Source organism: Aulonocara stuartgranti, assembly GCF_965226115.1.
Source record: "Aulonocara stuartgranti genome assembly, chromosome: 13".
Lineage (NCBI taxonomy): Eukaryota > Metazoa > Chordata > Actinopteri > Cichliformes > Cichlidae > Aulonocara > Aulonocara stuartgranti.
In genome coordinates, this window is record NC_138949.1 from 21109640 (window position 1) to 21128961 (window position 19322).

Sequence of the window (19322 nt, forward strand, 5' to 3'; positions counted from 1 at the left end):
ACTCCACCTCTGTGCTACAGGTCACAAGCAAGCAGGGCATGTCAAGAGTCTCCTTTATCTCCACTTTTCTTCCCCGCCTTACTTCAGTTTCATCTCTGCCCAAGCAGATTTTGGCAAAATAAAAACAAATGAAGACATCTTTAAAATAATTAAGAAATATTTAACATCTATAACAATTTTACACATAGGAAAATCTGAAACCAATGGAATAACACACACTTTCCACATCTCCCTAGTACTGGGTTGGAGCCCTTTTTGCCTTCAGAATTGCCTCAGTTCTTTGTGGCACAGGATCAACAAGGCGATGGAAATATTCCTTAGATTTTGGCCATCCTTGAAATGATAGCATCACACAGTTGCTGCAGATTTGTTGGCTACACATCCAAGTTGTGAGCCTCCTATTCCACCACATCCCAAAGGTGTTCTGCTGGATTGAGATCTGGAGTTTGAGTGCAGTGAACTCATTGTCAGGTTCAAGAGTCAGTTTGGGATCATTTGAGCTTTGTGTTATTCTGCTTGAAGCAGCCATCAGAAGATCGGTAGATTGTATAGATGAACGTGGTCAGCATGCTGAGATAGAGCATTTAAAGGATTCTCAACTGCAACTAAGGCACCCAAAGTGTGCAAAGAAAATGGACCTACATCACTATGAGCAGTGTGAATCGCTGATACATGCTTTTTACATGCTATTTACATTAAATTCTGACCCTACTATCTGAATGTTGCAGCAGAAATTGAGACTCATCAGACCAGGCGACATGTTTCTCATTTCTATTGTACAATTTTTGTGAGAATTGTAGCCTCCGTCTAGAGTTCTTAGCAGACAGTAGTTGCACACTGTGTAGTTTTCTGCCCCTGTTCTTCTTCAAGGTTTTGCATTTACAGATGCTCTTCTGCATAGACTGGTGGCGACGAGTGATTACTTGAGTGACTGTTGTCTTCCTATGAGCTCAAAGCAGCCTGCCCATTCTCCTCTGACCTCTGACCCTAGATGTGTTTTCCTTATAAAGTTGGGGTTTTAAAGTTTCCCATTGTTAGTTGGACTATGCATTTTTAATTAATCCACAGCTTTGTTTATGTGGCTTGGCACAAAAGTTTAACTTTGTTTTTTGTTCTGTTCATCAATCTTATCGAAAGATAATGACATTTATATTGCTGATGAACGATTAATGATTTTTCTTACGCCGTCGAAATTCAGTTCATGGCCTTTTTGTTTCAGTGTCAGTTTAGTCAGTCTATTATTTAATCTTTTAATCAATCTAATGTATAAGCAATTCATTATTATAATTGTCTCATAAATTATCTGTGTTTACTTTGCTCATTCATCGGGGAAAAAGAGAAATTGTGCCGATATTATTTTATCACGAATATATATATATATATTTTACATTATTTCATTATATAGATGTAAAACAAATGCGAAATAGCTTATTTGTACAGCAGTGTCAAATAATCTACTTTGAAAATTGCAGGGTTTTTTTGGTAACTTGGTTCAATCAAACACTGAGTATTGATGAACAGACTGTAACCTGGCAAACGTTGGACAGGTTTTATCCAAACATGTGCTCATATCCATAACTGGCTGTGGCTCCAGTCCTGCTGCTGGCCCTCCATAGAGCCAGGTGTCTGCTTCCATCTGTGTCAAAACTCAACTTCTCCTCGGTGTTTTCTCTCTGCAAGTTAACTAAACCAGGGCATAACACTCAGCCCGAACTTCCTAAAATGGTCTGGCCTGAAATGTTTATGCATTTCCACTTTATAAACAAATTCCCATCAAACTGAATGGAGTAATTATGTGAAGTACCATCACTTGTGTGCCTGCATGCAATTAATGAAGCGTGAGTGCTCCAATTGAATCAACAAACCTATAATGAATTAATTAAAAACTATTCATCATTTATTTATTGCCTGTCTCTAAATGACAAATTTCTGTCAGTGTGAAAGAGGCTGAATAGAACAACGGTGACAATTGGAAATTAGGCTAATGACCTGTTCTGCTGTAATACGAGGTGGCCGTCACAAATCAACGCTCATTTTTTTGAGAGAACGCGTACAAATAAAGAAACCACAAACAGTTCAGGAAAGCATTTTAACGAATTCAACAGCGCATGCACTGCATTTAAAAAAAATAGAGAAAAAAACGCTTTACTTGAGTAAATTAAACACATAAATTTTCTATTGCTGTTACCTGCAGCTTGGTACTCTATTTGGTAGACTTTGCATGTGTTTTCACAAGTTGCAGTACACTGAGTGGGAAAAGTGCATATAGTATTTTGACAAAGTAAACATAAATATCCCATCTCTGCTGATTAAGCTCAGCTTTTAGAGCAGCGCAGTAAGCGTGGGTGCAGTGAAGGGATAGTCGCTGCTCTGTGACCTTCATGAGTGTCAAAGCACAGAGCAGGTTCATTGACACTAGCTCGCTTCCTTTCAGTGTTTTTTTCTGCAGTTCATAGTTCGGAACAGAAAGATGCTTTCACATCTTAAGATGAATGGGACTTAAAGGGGGATATGATACTGTTGTAAAGTCAATAAACGCTGTTCTGTTAAATAGAGGCAGCTGCATTCCCCTCATGTACAACATATCTGGCTTTTTAACAGAAATATACACACATTGGCTAAAAGGGCCGATGGGTTCCTTTGTTGCTGTCCTTGACACACTTATTGTGCGACTCACTCATACGTATCCCACCCTGTCTCCCTCCCACTGGTAGTGGGTCAAGTTCTTCATGCATTCTCAGCGAGGGTTTGGCTGATACTTGTGTGCCAACTGTACTTGGATGGTCCCGGGCAAAGATTCAGCTGTAACCAGTCATATAAATGCTCTGGCCTTTCTTGCTTACACACTCATTCTGACCATGTTGCTCTGCTGTTGTTTCTTTTGCAGAGACTGTGGAGGCACTGGCAAACGTAAATCGGGTAAGAAAATATCCTTATGTTAATTTTCATGGGTTTTAAAAAAGTTGTACCGCTTTAAATTTAAAAGAAAAGGCAACTCCTGCAATTCTACCTGTCAAAGTCTTAAGGAGTCTTAGGCAGAACTGAAAATGAGATCAGTGTTTGTTGATAATGGAAAAAAAATTGATATCTCTTGTGGGGGCTTAAGAAGATAGATGACCTCAGTAAGACGATAAAGATTTTAATATATCAGTAAATATATGATATTAATATTTTCAGCTTCGATAGCAATGCTAAATGTTTTTTTCTGCTTCTTTAATTGTAGAATTTGCTTCCTTTCATTGCCCCATGTGACAGTAAATTGATTATATTTGGTTTTAGGCCTCTCTGGAGACTAAACAATCGGAATCTCTCAATTAATCAAGAAAATAAGTTGCAGATTAGCTGGTTATGAAGATAACTGTTTGGGGCAGTTTAGAAATAAAACTATTAAATAAATAACATGTACATTTCTGGTTGTGCTGCTGTGAATTATGTGTTGTTTTCTTTTTTCCAAACTGTCCGCCATGAGTGTGACTCTGGTGCCATAAACAATCCTGTGGTATTATTAAATGGTCAGGAAAACAGTGTAATGTGGGCGAGACCACCTGTCTGTGCCTCTGCATTTGCATTGCCAGAATAGGCCGTTGCATTAATATTTTGTGTGTTAGAGTGCTGAGTGACTCAGCTGAGCATGGGGATACGAGCGTAGGAGGTGGCAGGAAAAGCATGAGAGGAGTTTTAGTGAACAGCTGTCCAGTTCTTGTGCATGCATCCACTTGCGTGCTCGAAGTCTCAGAATACCCGCACGCGTTACAAATTACACGTTCGTCCTGCAATCAGATGTAAAGTTGCTTTGGCAATCCCTTCCTGCAGTCTGCCGCAGTTACGTACGGCATAGCTGGGCTATAAAAGCTCCTAGGAAGTTAATTTTCTGTGGGTGATCCACTCTGAGGAAAAGCTGCACTGGAATTGTCACCAAACGAAATAAGACCCCAGCCTAATTTCATTATGCGTTCCACGGTATTGAGGCTTTATGTAACAGTGAATTCCAGCTACATACTGGAATGGAAAAAATTGTCGTATTTCAGCTGTGTGTGTCTGTGCGTGTTGCCTGCATTCAGTCTGTGCAAGATATTAGATTGGCTTCCAGTTATATTCATATCAGTTGCCTGGAAAGTTTTATCATGTAGTAGCTGTCCTTTTTATTTTGAATAATTTAGTTAGATCTAAAATTGATCTGTTTTGCAGACTTTATTATATGCATGTATTTGTTCTTATTTTAAACATTTTTTTGGGTTCAAGTCTTATTAATCAAAGCACAATAATACACTTTATATCTGGTACGTATGCTGGTTTGTTATTCATACTGTTTTAAGCTCCCCATACTTGATCTTGAAGCCCCCCAGTATAGTCCCCATGCTGGACATTAGTGGTTAAAGATGGATATTTCTCTTTCAAAGCAGGACAGCAGATAAGTGCAGTGAGTCTGTGGTGAATTTCTGCTGTAGCTGCAGCTTATGTATTCCATAATTACACGTTGCAGGTTTCCCTTAAGAGTTTACTGATCCCCTGCCTAAAACAGAGAATGTAACCCCTCACCACAAAACTTTGAGCGATTAGAGGTTTGATTTGGAACGCTGTTTACCTGGGAAGAGAAGAAAACAGGAACAGCACACTCACAGATGATCATTCACTTTTGTTTTGTTATCATCTTTGGCTTCGTGACAGTTCTGTCATCATTTGCTGTGTTGGGATTTAAAAAAATGTTCTTCTTCTCTTTTTGTGTTTTTTGGTAGAGCTGATACTAGATGGAGGGTAGTGAAAAGAAGTGTAGTGAAAGGAAATTGTGTTATATAAACTGGGGATCTCATCTGTCATGTGTTTTCAGTAAAATTCAGACCCACATCTCATTTCTTGTTTATGACTCACGCTTCTGGAGCCCTGCAAGATCGAAGCAGTGATTGATTCTGCATCATAGCCTTGCAACAATCTACACGAGATTCAAAGAAAGCCATGCCATTTTTTTTTTAGCATATAATGGATTTGTCAGGGCTGACTGCCGATACTCAGCTGGTCAGCATGAATCACTGTTAGGTGAAGAGACACACTGTCAGAAGCGAACCTCTAAAGGAAACAGGATCAACTGCTGCTTACTGTGCTCATAGGATGCCGAAGTTCAGGAGCTTAAAAGATTTAGTATTTATGTGCGTTCAGAAAGAGAGCTGGCTGACCAGAAGACAGATAGAAATTGAGTAGGAAAGAAAGAAATGGAGCGCTTGAGGGTGTAGTGCATGTGAAAAGCAGCTGGAGAGGAGAGGAGGTTTACGTGGCAAGTGGAAACCATGTCAGTGCTGCGCAAAGGCCCAGTGAGTGTGTTTATGTGTGCAGACTTGCTGTCTTTATTTGAGCTGCAGGTCTCTCAGGACCTACGGGGGTGCATATGTGTGGATGAGGTTGTGTCTGTGAGGGAGTTTACATACTACATGTAGTATGCATGGGTGTACGCGTGCGCGTGTTGGAAGGAATCTGGTAACAAGTCAGATGGTGGGTGGGTCAAGAGGGCCGTGTGTTTGTTTGTGTTTGCAGATGGATGTGATTTTTAAACTGGCATAGGAAATCATTAAGGCAAATGAGGACTTCCAAACCACTTTAACAGCCGTACGCTGCTTCAGCAAGCTTCCCTGTCAATGACAAGCTATTGAATACTGGGCATTTTTGTTCAGTCGTACATAATTATGAGTCAAGCAGTACATGAAATGTGTTAAGGTTTAAATCAAATGTCGATCAAACAGATGTTTTTTTTTTATTAGTTGTTGTCATATAACAGCTCATTTCATGCACAGATTTCTAGGTTTGGTGTAGAATTTTTTTTCCATTTCTCCTGAACTCTGGCCCCTGCAGCACAGAACAGATACAGTACAGGATGCACGGTTTCTGATAAGAGATGACTAGTGACAGTTCTTCAAAGACTATACTGTTGAGGAAAAAAATTGCAAATGCATATTTTTTATTAGGATTTTGTGTAAGTAAAACCGAGGATCCATTATGTTTCTTTTTCCTTACGTTCTGTTTGTTCGGTGGTGCAGGCGTCAGATTTTCTACTGGAAAACCTGATGAAGTGGAGGAGTCTCGCTCATTAAATTAGCGGTTTGAATCTGATTCCAGTCTCTTTTTTTTCATATCAGCAACATCCAGTGAAGTTAAAGGTGCACTGTGGGTTGTTTTACACTGCCTCTAGTAGTGCTGTAGAGCAGTGTTTTTATGAGTGGGTCCCTGTTCTGTTGTTATCATGCGTATGTGGACAAAGATGCGGCTCACATGATACACAGCCTGGCAGTGATTTCATATTTTCCAATGATCAGCACTTGTTTTTGTGCACTTGTTTTTCAAGAAATGTAGCTTTGTGCCAAAAAAGGCAACAACACAGAGTGAAGTAACCCCCCCAAAAAAATATGTTTGATTCCTCCAGATCATCAGCTCTGTAGTTTTCATTCAATTTTTTTCAAAAGCAGAAACCCGTGTAGCAAATATAAACATACCGTGACTTTCAGTGTTTACCAAGTGGATCATGAGATATTTGGAACTCCAATAGTTTTATACTGCAGAGCTACGCTTTACTGCGAGAATCAGCAGGCAAAAGTGAGGATGATGAAGCTATTCAGCAGTTTCTAACTGAAATGTGAAGGCTGTCTAACTGAGATGATTTGGGTGAATGTTTCTGTACTATTTATTTGTGGTCTGCCTCTTTTCCCTTAGGGCCACATACTGATTCAATGACATGAGTACATCTGTACTACATTGAACAGCAGTTCTGTGTCCCTTTCTAATCCAGCTGCACATCTGCTGCTGATGAGCCAAACAAAGGCACTGCACTTTGCCAAATCTTCTCAACACGGTTCTGCTCTTACAAAGATACCCCAGGGTTAGAAATGTGGCACTAAAATATAACGACCTGTGCCAACCATGTTACCAAGCAAAAAGCTTGAAAAGCCTGAAAACCGTTTTTTAGGGAAAAAAAGAATGAGTAGACTAGACTCTCTGGCTTCCTCCTGTTGGTGATGAATTATTGCAAAGTTCCAAACTGTCATCATTCCTGGATGGAGCTGATGACGGAAGAATGGGGGTGGAGTTGGGGGTTGAATGGAGTTGGGACATTTGGGAGTGGAAGGGTGGGAGCAGGAAGCACGTGTATAAATAGGAGAGAGGAGAGATAAACACCGAGTGGTTAATATCTGATGGAAGCCGAGAAGAAATACTTTTCAAAGCTCATAAATGCTTTTGGTCGTCACTGGTCATGCAGGGTACACAAGAAAATACATATACACACACCTCCCAACTGTAACACCTGAATGAGTTAACTAAACTAAAACTATAGGACTGGGAGTTAGCTTACTTTATTTAAACAAATAAATGTCAATAAAAATTAAATACATTTCCAGTTTAATTCCTCTTAGTTTATATAAATTGGCATTCATTTGCCTCCCTTTCCTTGGAATTAAACTGATGTAACTTAAAAATATTCAGTAAAAGAACGATTTTATGTCAAACTTGACCTAATGTAAAAAGCATTTACAGCATAAAAGATGCCTCAAGATTGATGTTTCCGGTTGTGACGAGCAGCAGTAGGTCTGACAGGGAAATCGCACAGTGTGCACACTGTACCAGACACAATCCTCAGTTTTAAAACACTATATGAACCAAGTTTACAAAATAGACTTATTTTGTAAATGATGGCTCGCCCATAAAAATAAAACGTGTACAGAGGTCGAGCCAACTGTTTTTTTCATAAACTTATATAATACCAGAAATCCTTTTTTTCAACTACAACTATCGCCATCTGGTGGCTTTCAGATAGAAGGTGGATTTAACAAACTTCATGCTAGCTTCATTTTTCTGATCTGGATGCTACGTCCATGTTTTGTACTGTCTATGGTAACAAGACAGTTTTCACACTTGTAGCTCTTCTGACGCACTAACCAATCAATTAAGTTCACTCACAGTGTCACTTCTAATTTAACACAACAGAAAATAAAGCACATTCTGGGCAACTTAACAGTAATGTGACAATCATTAACAAGTTAATATGGCATAACATGCATAACGTGTTAGATAATGTTTCTGCACGTAGACACACATTTTAAAAGACTAAAATAAATACAGTGAAATGATACTTTTTAAATGTAGCCTATTTATTGTGCAAAATAGTTCAGCCTAATGAAAAATAGTTAGCCATGCTGCAGTGTATGTTGGTTCTGGGGTTGGTTATGCTTTTTGTTTAGAGGAACAAGTTTGTTCTTTCTGGTTTCCTCCACTTATACATACACATTCACAAAGATATAAACCTGATCAGGTGAGCTCTCAGGATATTACAGATACTACAGGGGCAGGATTACTTTTAGCTATTGATTAAAACATTTAGATATATTTTCTTTTTCAGCAGTGTTTGTTGTGAGTAGTGTTCATACACTCTGCAGCTGCCTTTCTTTTGCATATACTATGTATATATTTTAGTTGTTATGATCACTATGTTTCACTGTGTTGTCTGAAACACTGTTTTGTACACAGTTTGTATGATTCACATTTCGTACACTGTTTCGAAATTAGGCTTATCCTGTTCAAGTCTGCTTTTTTTTCCCCACACACATGTTCTTCTTGCTCTGTCTTCCTGCTGTTGCAAAACATTTCATTTCCTGAAAGAGGATGAAATATTAGCTTTTGTTTTTCAGGCCTGTTGACTTTACTGACAGAGTCTTTAGTCACTCAGGTCACAGATTTACGGTTTTCTCGCAGCAGCTGCTAATTGTGTGCTAAAGAAGGTTACATTTACGTCTTTTGACACAGAGTTTTATGAGCTCATGACCTGAGTATTATTTTCATCTGTCTTGAAAATGCATTGTTGACAAATGAGCCCTCTGTTTTCTTTTTCTTTGATAAAACAATGTCCAAGTTTGAAGATATTTGGAGGCGGGTTCCACAGAGGTCAGTGTTTTATTTCACAACCAGCAGTAGCTAAATCAACAGAATGAGTCTATGGCATTGCTGTTTATTAAAGCTATTTTAAATTACACTTGGTAAAAGTTATGCATGCTAATACATTTTAAAATCTGGACAGACCGAGCACAGGGATGATGCCTGGAAACATTTAAATTGTCCTCATGTTTTAACATTTTCTCCAGTCTACAAAATTTGTGATATTTGACAGATATGAAACATGATAGAAAACATATATAGTTGGAGATATTCCATAAATACAGGCGAAATTATAGACTTGAAATTACTCACTTACCCAGTACGCAGTAATTGCTCACATATCCTCATAGAGAGTTAATTGACCTGTGAGTTAAAACAAACCATTTAACAACACTTTTCTATTAATAGTGTCAAAATAAATAACTCTGCCTGCTGTACCAAAGTAACTACTGTCATATTATACAGTGAAGACTAAAAAGGCAATATTTATATAATATTCCTTCCATTGTTTCTGCACCCAATTTTGTGGTCTGACAAAACATCTTGCATAAATAACGTGAAGCTTCATAAACCGCAGCCCGACCACAGTAATCCAGTGTCAGACTCTTTGGCAGTTTCATCATGTGAGATGCTAATGGTGCTGAGTTCATCTATGTGAGTTATTAGCTCCTTGACATTTCAAGTGCAGTCCCTGAATTGAATGTGAAATATTATCCAGATTTAGAGAAATGTTAATCTCTAGTCTGCGGGACTGTAGCCAGGTGAGCTCTTTAGAGAAATGGCAGCTTAATCCGAACCTTCTCAATCATTCCTTATCTAAGGCTCAAATCTTCCATTTATCACACTGAACTTTTCTTATTTTCCATCATCAGGATACAAACCGAGTTGCTCTTTCCAGGAACTGTGATTACCCCATAAAAAGGCTTTTATTTGTATGTGCTTGGCTGTTTCTGTTAAACTAACCCTACTGATGGCAGTTAGTTAGAAGTTGGACCAGTGTGCCCACGAAGAGATGAGGATCTCCAGGAAGTTTGTTGGTATTTTGCTGATATTAAACCACCATTAAAGTAAACATCTGTTGCAACTGCAGTAATAGAGTAAACAGATATAATCTAGTGTGCACACAGAAGCTCCTCCTGTGTCCACACAGCTTTGAACTCGGTGATCAACAGAAGGTCTTGTTAATGTTTGAGCTCAGTGTCGCTGGCTTGTGACTAGATTCCAGCTGACACTTGTTAGACCTGCTTTAGTCCATTCAGGGATGCTTGTTTCAGAGATTGTTCCCGATTAAGGCTTCAGCCGGACTCAGTTATGTAAAGCGGGAACCAAAAAATGTTGCGGGTTGTCGGTTATGTACGATGCCTTCTTTAAATACCTTCACGAATGAAAACACATGTTTGCTACTTGAGAAAGCTGTGCTGGTGTTAGTTAATGAACCAAAATCTGGTGAGATGTTGACCCAGTTAGGAAACGAGTGCAAACCAAATCAACAAATCTAAGTCACTGCTGGCGCTGGTTAACTCAGTTAAGTACACAGAGGAAGATTTCCATTGGCTGGGTTGCACGCTGTAGTCAGAGCTCTAGTGTTTCAAGGAGACAGAGGGCCATCCCTCTGAGCACAGCTCCAGCCCCTTCATCTGGTTCTATTTAAGGCCCCTTATGCCGACTCTTATGATTGGCGTACACAACCCCCCTACTCTTCCCCCAGTTCCAGCCCCAACTGAAGAGAAGGAGGCTTTTTAGCAGATGGTTTATTTTCCAAGGGAAACCATTTCTTTCTCCCACTCTACTGTCCTGTCCTCAGCTGGCTTTAGCTCACTTTTCTGTCACTTCTACACCTCCTTTTGCTTTCCCGTTGCTGCGAGCCTTTCCACTGTGTTCATGTGTCTATGTGTATCTACTGACTGGGAGTCAGCTTTGTTGGAGAAAACGGATAAAGTCCCTTTAGTAAAACAGAATGGATTTTCTGCACTTGAATGTCTGATCCTTTACTTCTTGGTGGGAGGTTCTTTTTTTCTAGACTGTCTCCTTTGCCCCTGATGTTGGGCTGGAGGGACATGCAGCTCTATGGCTAGACTTTGGGGAAGATGCACTGAACCTCGTGAATATTGTGATTGGCTAAGCTCTACAAACAAAGTGGCCTATGGCACAACGAGTGCCCAACAGTCGTTCTCGTGGACCTATGGCTGGCAGCTGGCTGACAGCATGTTTTTTTCCATCAACCCCAGGTCTGGATGCTTCGGACCCCATGCTTCTGGAACAGTATGTGGTGGTGGCCAATTACGAAAAACAAGAGCCTGCAGAAATCAGTCTTCAAGCAGGCGAGGTGGTCGATGTCATTGAAAAGAGTGAGAGTGGTGAGTAATCAAAACAGATGCACAACAGTATTGAGCAAGAAAAAACAGCACGCATGCTATGTGTATGTAAAACACAAACATTCAGTATTCAGTCATATAGTTCCTCGAACACTCTGCCCTTTTCTGTATCTCGACTCTTTCACCTTCTTTGTCCGAAGCCTGCTAGCTGTTGCTCAGCCCCCATCTGGAGGCTCGCTTTGGCCTGCAGTCAGCCCTGTTTTTTCCCACTGTTGGTTTAGGCTGAGGGCCAGAATGTTGCCTCTAGCAAGAGGAATGTCTTCCAGACTCATATTAATTATTCCACCTCACTTTAATGGAAAGCCAGCAAGACATGCTGGATTTACAAATGCCAGCTGCAGAGAGTCCTTAGTCAGCTGTTTAACCTCTTGGAAGAGCTAGCAGACAGGGCCAAGATTACAAATTTAGGGTATATGTAATTTAGTTTGACAATACTGAATCTTTAATGCCAACATAAAGCACAGTCTCACGTTAGTCAGTGATTATTCTGTAGTACTCCCAGGACTGTTTTATCGTAGGTTGAAGAAGACAGTAGGACCTAATGAAGTATATAATTTATACATATGAAATGGATTACAAATAATATCACAAATTTAAACATGTGTCCTAAATATGCTCAAATATCAACGATGCCAGGTCTAAGCACGTGTCTGAATTTGCCACATGAAGCAGAGGAGGGACTGGAGAGAAATAAACCTGGTAACAGGGTCTGACGTCCAGCTTTAATGGTGTGCTGAGACAGTAAAACAGTAATCAGACTCATGTGTTCTTCAGCGGGAGGATGGCAAAAGAGAGATGGAGGAGGAAATAGTGAAGGGAAGGCAACTGGATTTAGGTTCCACTGTGGGTGTGATTGCCACAGTGGCCTTAAGGAAAAAGGTCCACAGAGTAGGATCACTTTGAAGTGTCATGTGTCCTGCCTTTGGGTTCATGTATTTGTTTTCATTCTCTGCTCCGGTAGGATTTCAACCCAATGGGGAGCCACTGTGAGGCGGATATTCCACCACCTTGAAGTCCTTTTATTGGGGGCCTTATACGAGTGCTTTTCTCCATGAATTTCAAGTGCATGGTCCTGTTTTTATTATGGGCCCCTTCACTTTTGTCTTTCAGCTGACCACTGTGCACTGTTGATCCATGTGAAACTCATGCACATCTCATTGCAGATTTATGATTTCCAGGTTTCCGTGTTATTGCTCTAACTTTGTTTCATGTTATTATTGCTTTGCTTGCCTCTCATCTCTGAAGCAGGCTATATTTTGCTGCCACTTTCACTTCAGCTCATTCATTCATCTCTGGTTAGATGGATTTCTTATGAGTTTCTAGAAAGCAAAATAGTAGACGGCAGGCTTTTGAAAACACATCTGAAGGCTATTTGACAGTTTTATTATACACTGACACTTCCACAGAGATCACAGAAGTATAACCCGCGTTCCTTACAATTTGCTGTGGAGACTGTTTCCAGCAGCACTGCTAGCGTTTAGGCTGAAATATCAACACCTTTCCAGTGGAAGCTGGCTAACTCTGCTCCATTTGGCTGGGTGACATCACTCTGTGTCCCTCTGCCAGCACTAACAAGACCAGGTGTGTGCTAAGAAGATTTCAGAGTTCATTTGATTTAGCATCCATTCCCTTGCAGTATAAGTACAAACCCTTTAATAGCTTCTGACAGATTGATCTGTGTATTACAGCTCTATGTAGTGAATTTGCTGAGTTAGAGGTACTAAAAGTGTCTGGTGTATTTGTTATGATAAAAGGGCTGTATGGATTTTCAATCTGGGCAGATTTAAAGCCGCATGAGTCCCCCTGTAGAGTCTTGGATGCAGTGAGTAGAAAACTTTGCCATCTAATTTTATATCAGCATCTAAAGGTGCAACAGCATGAGCTTATAATAGAGCCAGATCTAGAAATGGAAAAGTGCAGCTTTGTATTGTTTCTGCCATTCACCCAGTAACGTCAACCAAAGTCCTGCTGTTAAAGCTACTGCACCATAGACATTGGCTGTGACTCCTGCCCAGTGCAGTTATCGACTTTCCCTTACCTTGGATTAGATAATGTATGCCTCTGACGGGGCACTGAATCTAGGTCAGCCCTATAAGTGAGCTCCGCTTTCTCCACTTTTCCAACCTGCTATCCCAAGCCAAGCAAGTATTTTCCGTCGCCCTGGCTTGATGATATAGTTTGTGTTGTGGTCGTTGTTTCAGTTGGTACAGTAGTTTATACTGTCGGCTGTTTTTTGGGGTGTTTGAAGTGGGTGCAGTGTGTGGTAAATCAGCAAGGTGGCCCACTGATTCAGTTCTCTTGAATAATACTATTTACTAACACAGATGCAGGAAAACAAAAGCTTTCTTAGAAAATGATTGTTAAAGTTTAATAATTTTTTGTCCTCACTCTTTGTGCAGCTATTTTATTTGTCTTTTTTATGAGAGTTTGCCAGGGGGAGATGCTGGCTCAGGAGAAGAGAATAGTGCAGGGAGAAACTCGGAGAGAAAATGGAAAAAGCAATTTCCTGCCAAAGTTAGTGGTTCAGAGAGGTTGGTTCATTATAATGGCTTAATGGATCCTCCAGGATGCCTCCTCAGTTTACACTATATTGGAGAGATGTTAACCAAAGCTAAGCTAGCAGGCTTGTTGGTCAGTTCAGTTGCTCTGTATTCAGCGGTTTAAACTTTGCCTTTTAAAGGGCGACGTAGGAAAGGAAAAATAATTTGCAGACGCTTCTGGAAATATCATAATTATTGTGCTAAGCGTGTTGCCCTCAGTTCTGTGTTGACAATTTCTCTATGTGGATACCATCAGCTTTTAACGTCTCTCTTCTAAGGGTAGATTAGCATTTGTGAATTACGGTTTGCCACATGAACTCCAGGAATGTCTGTCTGCTGTGAAAAGATCGACTTACAGCATCCCTCCATCTCCCCAAAGACCCCCTGGCACCACCTATGTACAGTATGTTTTGTGTCTCTGCTGCTTCTGGCTTATATAGGCAGGGCGGGGTTAGAGGAATTTCAGACAAAACCTTAACTTTCACTTACAAGACAAGACATTTTTTTCCGAAAGTCACTTGTTGGCAAGAATGATTCAAAGTTTGACAAAGCTTCACAGAGAGACTGGAAAGTGACAGGGGTATTCCTGCAGGTGATGTTTGATGGCTTCACTGAAAGCCCACAAAGGCTGAACACACAGATTAAACGGGTCTGGCCCTCAGCGTGGCATGATAGATGGGCAGGATGTCTGCTCAACCTTCACATGGAAAAAACGTATTAATACAATACTGTCTGTCCTTCCTGTCTTTAGGCTGGAAGTAAGCTGATCTCAGGGTAAACCTCAGCAGGGACTCAGTGTTCAGATCAGCTAAATCTCCTTTATCTGGAGTTGACTCAAGAAACAGAGAGCAATCTGCAAAATTATACAAGGCTAACCCTCCAGGTTCACATTAATAATTCACCTTACATCTGTCCATTACCAGCCATTTCATTTTCTACAAATTCACTTTTCCAAGTTTGTGTGTTTTTCTGTCTGACCAGATGCAGCTTTCTGTACCATCTTTACAATGTCACTATACAATTTCACTACACTGTGTTTATGTGCTAAAAGAGAAATCATATCCTTCCTCGTTACTAAAACAGATTCTGAAGTATGATTTTACTAACCCAAAGTATAGCAACCATGGCCATTTGTCTTCAGAAAAACAACTGTAATCTCCACATTTAGACTTTTTTCTTTTCATCACTTTTTGTTTAACTAATTCTCTTAGCATTTGTCACTGAGCTGATCAGTTCTGAAAGTCATTATTAGTTAATATAGGACATCATCTAGTCTACAGTTCAGGGCCACTTTTCTTTGTTTCGTAATGCTGTAAATTCTTTCACTGAAAACTATCTCCTGTGCTTTCTCTCTGTCTTTGGAGTTTTCCAGTTTTAATACTATAAATAGCAAATGTGTTTTGTGTTTCCTGTTTGCTTAAATAAGCAAGTTCTTCCATAAAAAAACACCAAAAGGAAAAAAAAAGAAATCTGGTGAGCAGCATTTGTTTCCACAACTATGTCAGTCTGCTGTCGCCTAAAACCCTCAGAACTAGTTTTCAGCTTTATCTCCTTAACTGCTTTAAATGACATTTTATGCCTGTGATTAAATCTGTTAATTTGTTGTAATTTAACATAGAGTAATACACCAATTCATGATTTTTCCACTTAACTGAATTAGATGTGAAAGCTAACACCAGTTTAGTTTAGTATTACACAATATCTTCAGACGTTTATTTCCCCTATCCCAACTTTCTTGGAAGGTCAGTGTTGACCTGCTGCTAATCCTCAAACTCCAAGTTTCCCAATTTGGTATGTGCAGTTTCAGCAGGAACATGTTTCCTTGTGCAAGAGAGGAAAAACACTATAATTCATGTCAATGAACCACCAAAGACATTATACAGAAAACTCGCCAACTGTTAAATGTCTTTTTTAAGCCGAAGTTGCAGCAGCAGATGGAAGACACATTATGCACTCAGAGCAATCCTCATCCTTCACATTCTTTCAGCCCAGTGTAGGAAGTAAAAATGACCATCTTTAGAAATTAACCTTAGCCTATATTTTCAGATAGCATTATTTCCTTGCATCTTGTCACAGAGGCATATGGGGATAAAAAACAGGCATGGTGATGGTATTTAAGTTACAGTAATGGCTCTAATAATAGTGTACAGAAATCTATGTCTGGAGCCAAAAAAGGTATGTCTCCCTCTCACTTAAGAATTGACCATTGAGTTAAACCAGCATTTTAAGGGGTGGGTTCAGGCACTCAAGGACTGCTGTGTCTCCCAACTCGGTGGAGAATAGAGAGCACACAAGCTGTGGGTTACAGCTTCGTTCAGACCATGAGGGGATCCTTTCAGAGACTGGGAGGGAGTGAAGGTTGTTCCTTAGGTCAGCATTAGCTCTTAAAAGTCGTTTTGTGCCATTTCTTGCCCCTCACCCCTCCTTGTACCAGAGCCACCGAGGTAATTGAAATCCAGTGTTTTATGAAAACTGGAAGTGTGTGTATTGGGCTGGATGCCTTTCCCTTGTGCTTTGATACATGATCTACTGTTAATAAATACAGAAGCTGGAAATGAATGGGGTTTTCTCCTGCTTTACTCAACAGTGGTGTCGAGTATCTGCAGGACTGCTGAGCTCCTGCATTCCTCATCATTTCGGGCCATGAAAAAAAAAAAACGACTCATGCTGCTGAGTCTGTGTTTCACATGTTCATGGAAGATGTGGTCGAACTCTTTTGTGAGGAGTTATTCCACTGCACAAAACAGTGTGGATTTCAACTTTAATCAAGTCGAGCCTGCTTAAGTTAATTATACATTTTTGCGGATATCTGGTCATTAACAAGTGTGTCAGTCACACTGTATTAAACATGCCAATGCTAAGGAATCAAACTTGATTGATCGCATTCATAGATTGTAGCGTTGTTTTATGGGTTTTTCCTGTACCTTAGGAAAAGAGCAGAGTTCCATAAATCTAGTTACTTTGTTGCAGCTGCGAATCTGTTGTTGATTACAGTAAAAATGAAGCATGGCTCTTAAAACTGATAGAGTTTCCAGATGGTAGATACTGTATGAGAGAGAAAGAGCTTAGAAATACTGTCTGTGCTTATTGTATGTCTACATTGTGCATCTGCTCTTGAAGGGGTATAATATATACTGTAGGTTAAGTGAGACTATGAAGACAGCCTGGAAGGAGCATCTGTTTACATAAATAATATAGAAATGTGTCTCTCTGTAGCTATTTTCATCTTGAATTTCTGTATTTACATAAAATAATCTAACCTAAATTAATGAGACATCATCTTTATCTTACATTTTTTAATATATTGTTTAAAGTTAAAAGAATGTGCCCCCTTTAAAAATTGTTTATTTAGTTATTGTTGGCGATGAGGAAGTTGATACCACTCTCATCCATGTCTGTTCAGTATTAATCTACAATGAGTACCAGGTTAGCTTATGTTAGCACAGTGACTGGAAATGGAAAAACAGATAGCTGGTTTTGTCCAGCTGTAAGAAAAAGTCCAACTACCAGCACCTGTATATTTAACGTTAGTCCTACTGTGTTCAATCCTTACCAAAACTAAAATGTAAACATAAAAAAGTAACAAATGCATAGAAATGCAGATTCCAGGAAATAAAAAGATTTTTTGCTAGGTCTTTACTGCTACCGCTTTTAGTTGCTAGTTGTTTTGGGGTCTTTCAGTTTTGTCTTCAGTAACTGCCGTGCTGGGTTGAGATCAGATGACTGACGGACATTGAAAAATATCAAGTTTCTTTGCCTTGTGAAACTCTTTGGTTGCTTTTGCAGTATAGTTTTGGGTCATTAACCATTTGAGTAGCATGTGTAGCCACTGTAGTATATCAGATCTTCAGTCAATAATAGTGACGCGGTTCCACTGGGGGCTGCAAAGTGCCCATGCCGTAACCTTGCCTCCACCATGTTTAATAGGGGATGCGTCATGCTTTGGATCGTGAGCTGTTTCAAGCTTTCAGCTTACATTTCTCTTCCAATCATTCTATTACGTTAATCATGGTTCCATCAGTCCAGAGATGTTTTCTGGTGATGTCTGATCTGGCCGACTTGTTCTTGAGGGTAACTGTGGTTTGCACCTTGTTGTAAACACTTTGCAGTTACATTCATGAAATGTCTCTTGATTGAGTATTCTTGACTTGGTTTGATGTTGTGACATTGCTTTTATTAACCATGAAAATGTGATCATGCACTTTGTTGGCCAGTGTTGCTGAGTTTTTTAAGGAATGTATCAGATTGTTGATTTAACCACCACTACATTTTTGCCATTTCTCTTGTAGACTTTTTTTTAGCCTAATGATGGTCTCCCTCACTTGCACACACATCTCTTTGGGACTCATTTGTTATGAAATAGCAATGGAGTAGGGCTTGCCTGCTTGGGGGGACAGCGGTCCTAGTATGATAGTGAAAAAAGGCAAAACTACAAAAACTCTCTTTGTCCAAAAAAAATATTAAGCTAACTGTAGGTAGGTTTCGGTGCAGCTTGTCAGGATTTGTCAACCAGCACAAACCAACTGCTGTCTTTAGCTTTATATGTGAAAGACAGAATTTGGGTATTTTAGACTGTCTAAATTAGATCATTGTTTTTGTTCAAACAAGGCCATTATTGGCACCAAGCAGACATTTAACTTGATATGAGCAGTCTTATTTATACCTCAGCAGGCTGCTGCGGGAAAAAAACTTTATTACAACTTGTTCTCTCCGTAACATTCAGTTTTTCTTGGTCCTTGTAGTAAAATACAACACTGTAGTTAAGACAAACCATTCAGTTTCCATCTTTCCGAGGCTGTGACATTTGAGGTTGATGTCTGTGGTCACGATCCTATGGTGCGATGGTGTTATATGAGATTCCCACTAGAGTCTTGTGGTTTTAGCTATTGTCTTATGCAAATGCTGACCCTAAAATGGTGGTGGGGGGTTACAGAACTCAAATCTGCTCAAACGCTTTAAAACCTTTTTGATTTACTCTGGATGTTGACTAAATTGCTATAATCGTATTATTGAATAATGTTTAGCAAAGTGTATTGCAAGTCAGCATTTGGACATATTTGTTTTTCTTGTTTGTGGTTGAAACTTTGCAGTAGCTTTCCAGGGTTTTTAGCTTTTTATAGCAAGGCATAGAGACATGGAGGAAAGCAGGTTGTTATGCAGACCGATCAAAAAAAACCCAAGAGATAATGATACACAAGATGCACAGATGAAAACAAAGGTGTTGCTTTGCAATGTAAGTCTGAGCTCTGTGCCGTGGCAGCCTAGACAGTGGGTGGATCAGAATCTGACACATGCACATGCACATGCAAGTGTACCTGCCCAAACCCTCACATAGAAGTTTCCAGACACAAGAGGTATGCTTCTTTCATGTATTTCTTCCACATCTGTACAGATAATTAGAAGTGAAGAAGACACTGCGTGTTACTCTGTTATGAATCTTATTTCTGTTATCTGCAATTTCACTTTTAAACAACTGAGTCTTATCCTTAACTTTCTC

The 19322-nt window shown here is 39.7% G+C and overlaps 1 protein-coding gene across 2 annotated transcripts in view; it reads left to right on the forward strand.

The window, feature by feature from the left end:
• Positions 1–19322, forward strand: part of LOC309720012 (SH3 and PX domain-containing protein 2A-like) — a 61751-nt gene that overhangs the window by 26774 nt on the left and 15655 nt on the right. For both annotated transcript variants that reach the window (XM_082556532.1, XM_082556533.1), the window contains exons 6-7: positions 2888–2919; positions 11139–11267. In XM_082556532.1, coding sequence (XP_082412658.1) covers positions 2888–2919; positions 11139–11267 — 161 coding nt within the window. The remainder of the gene's footprint in view (positions 1–2887; positions 2920–11138; positions 11268–19322) is intronic.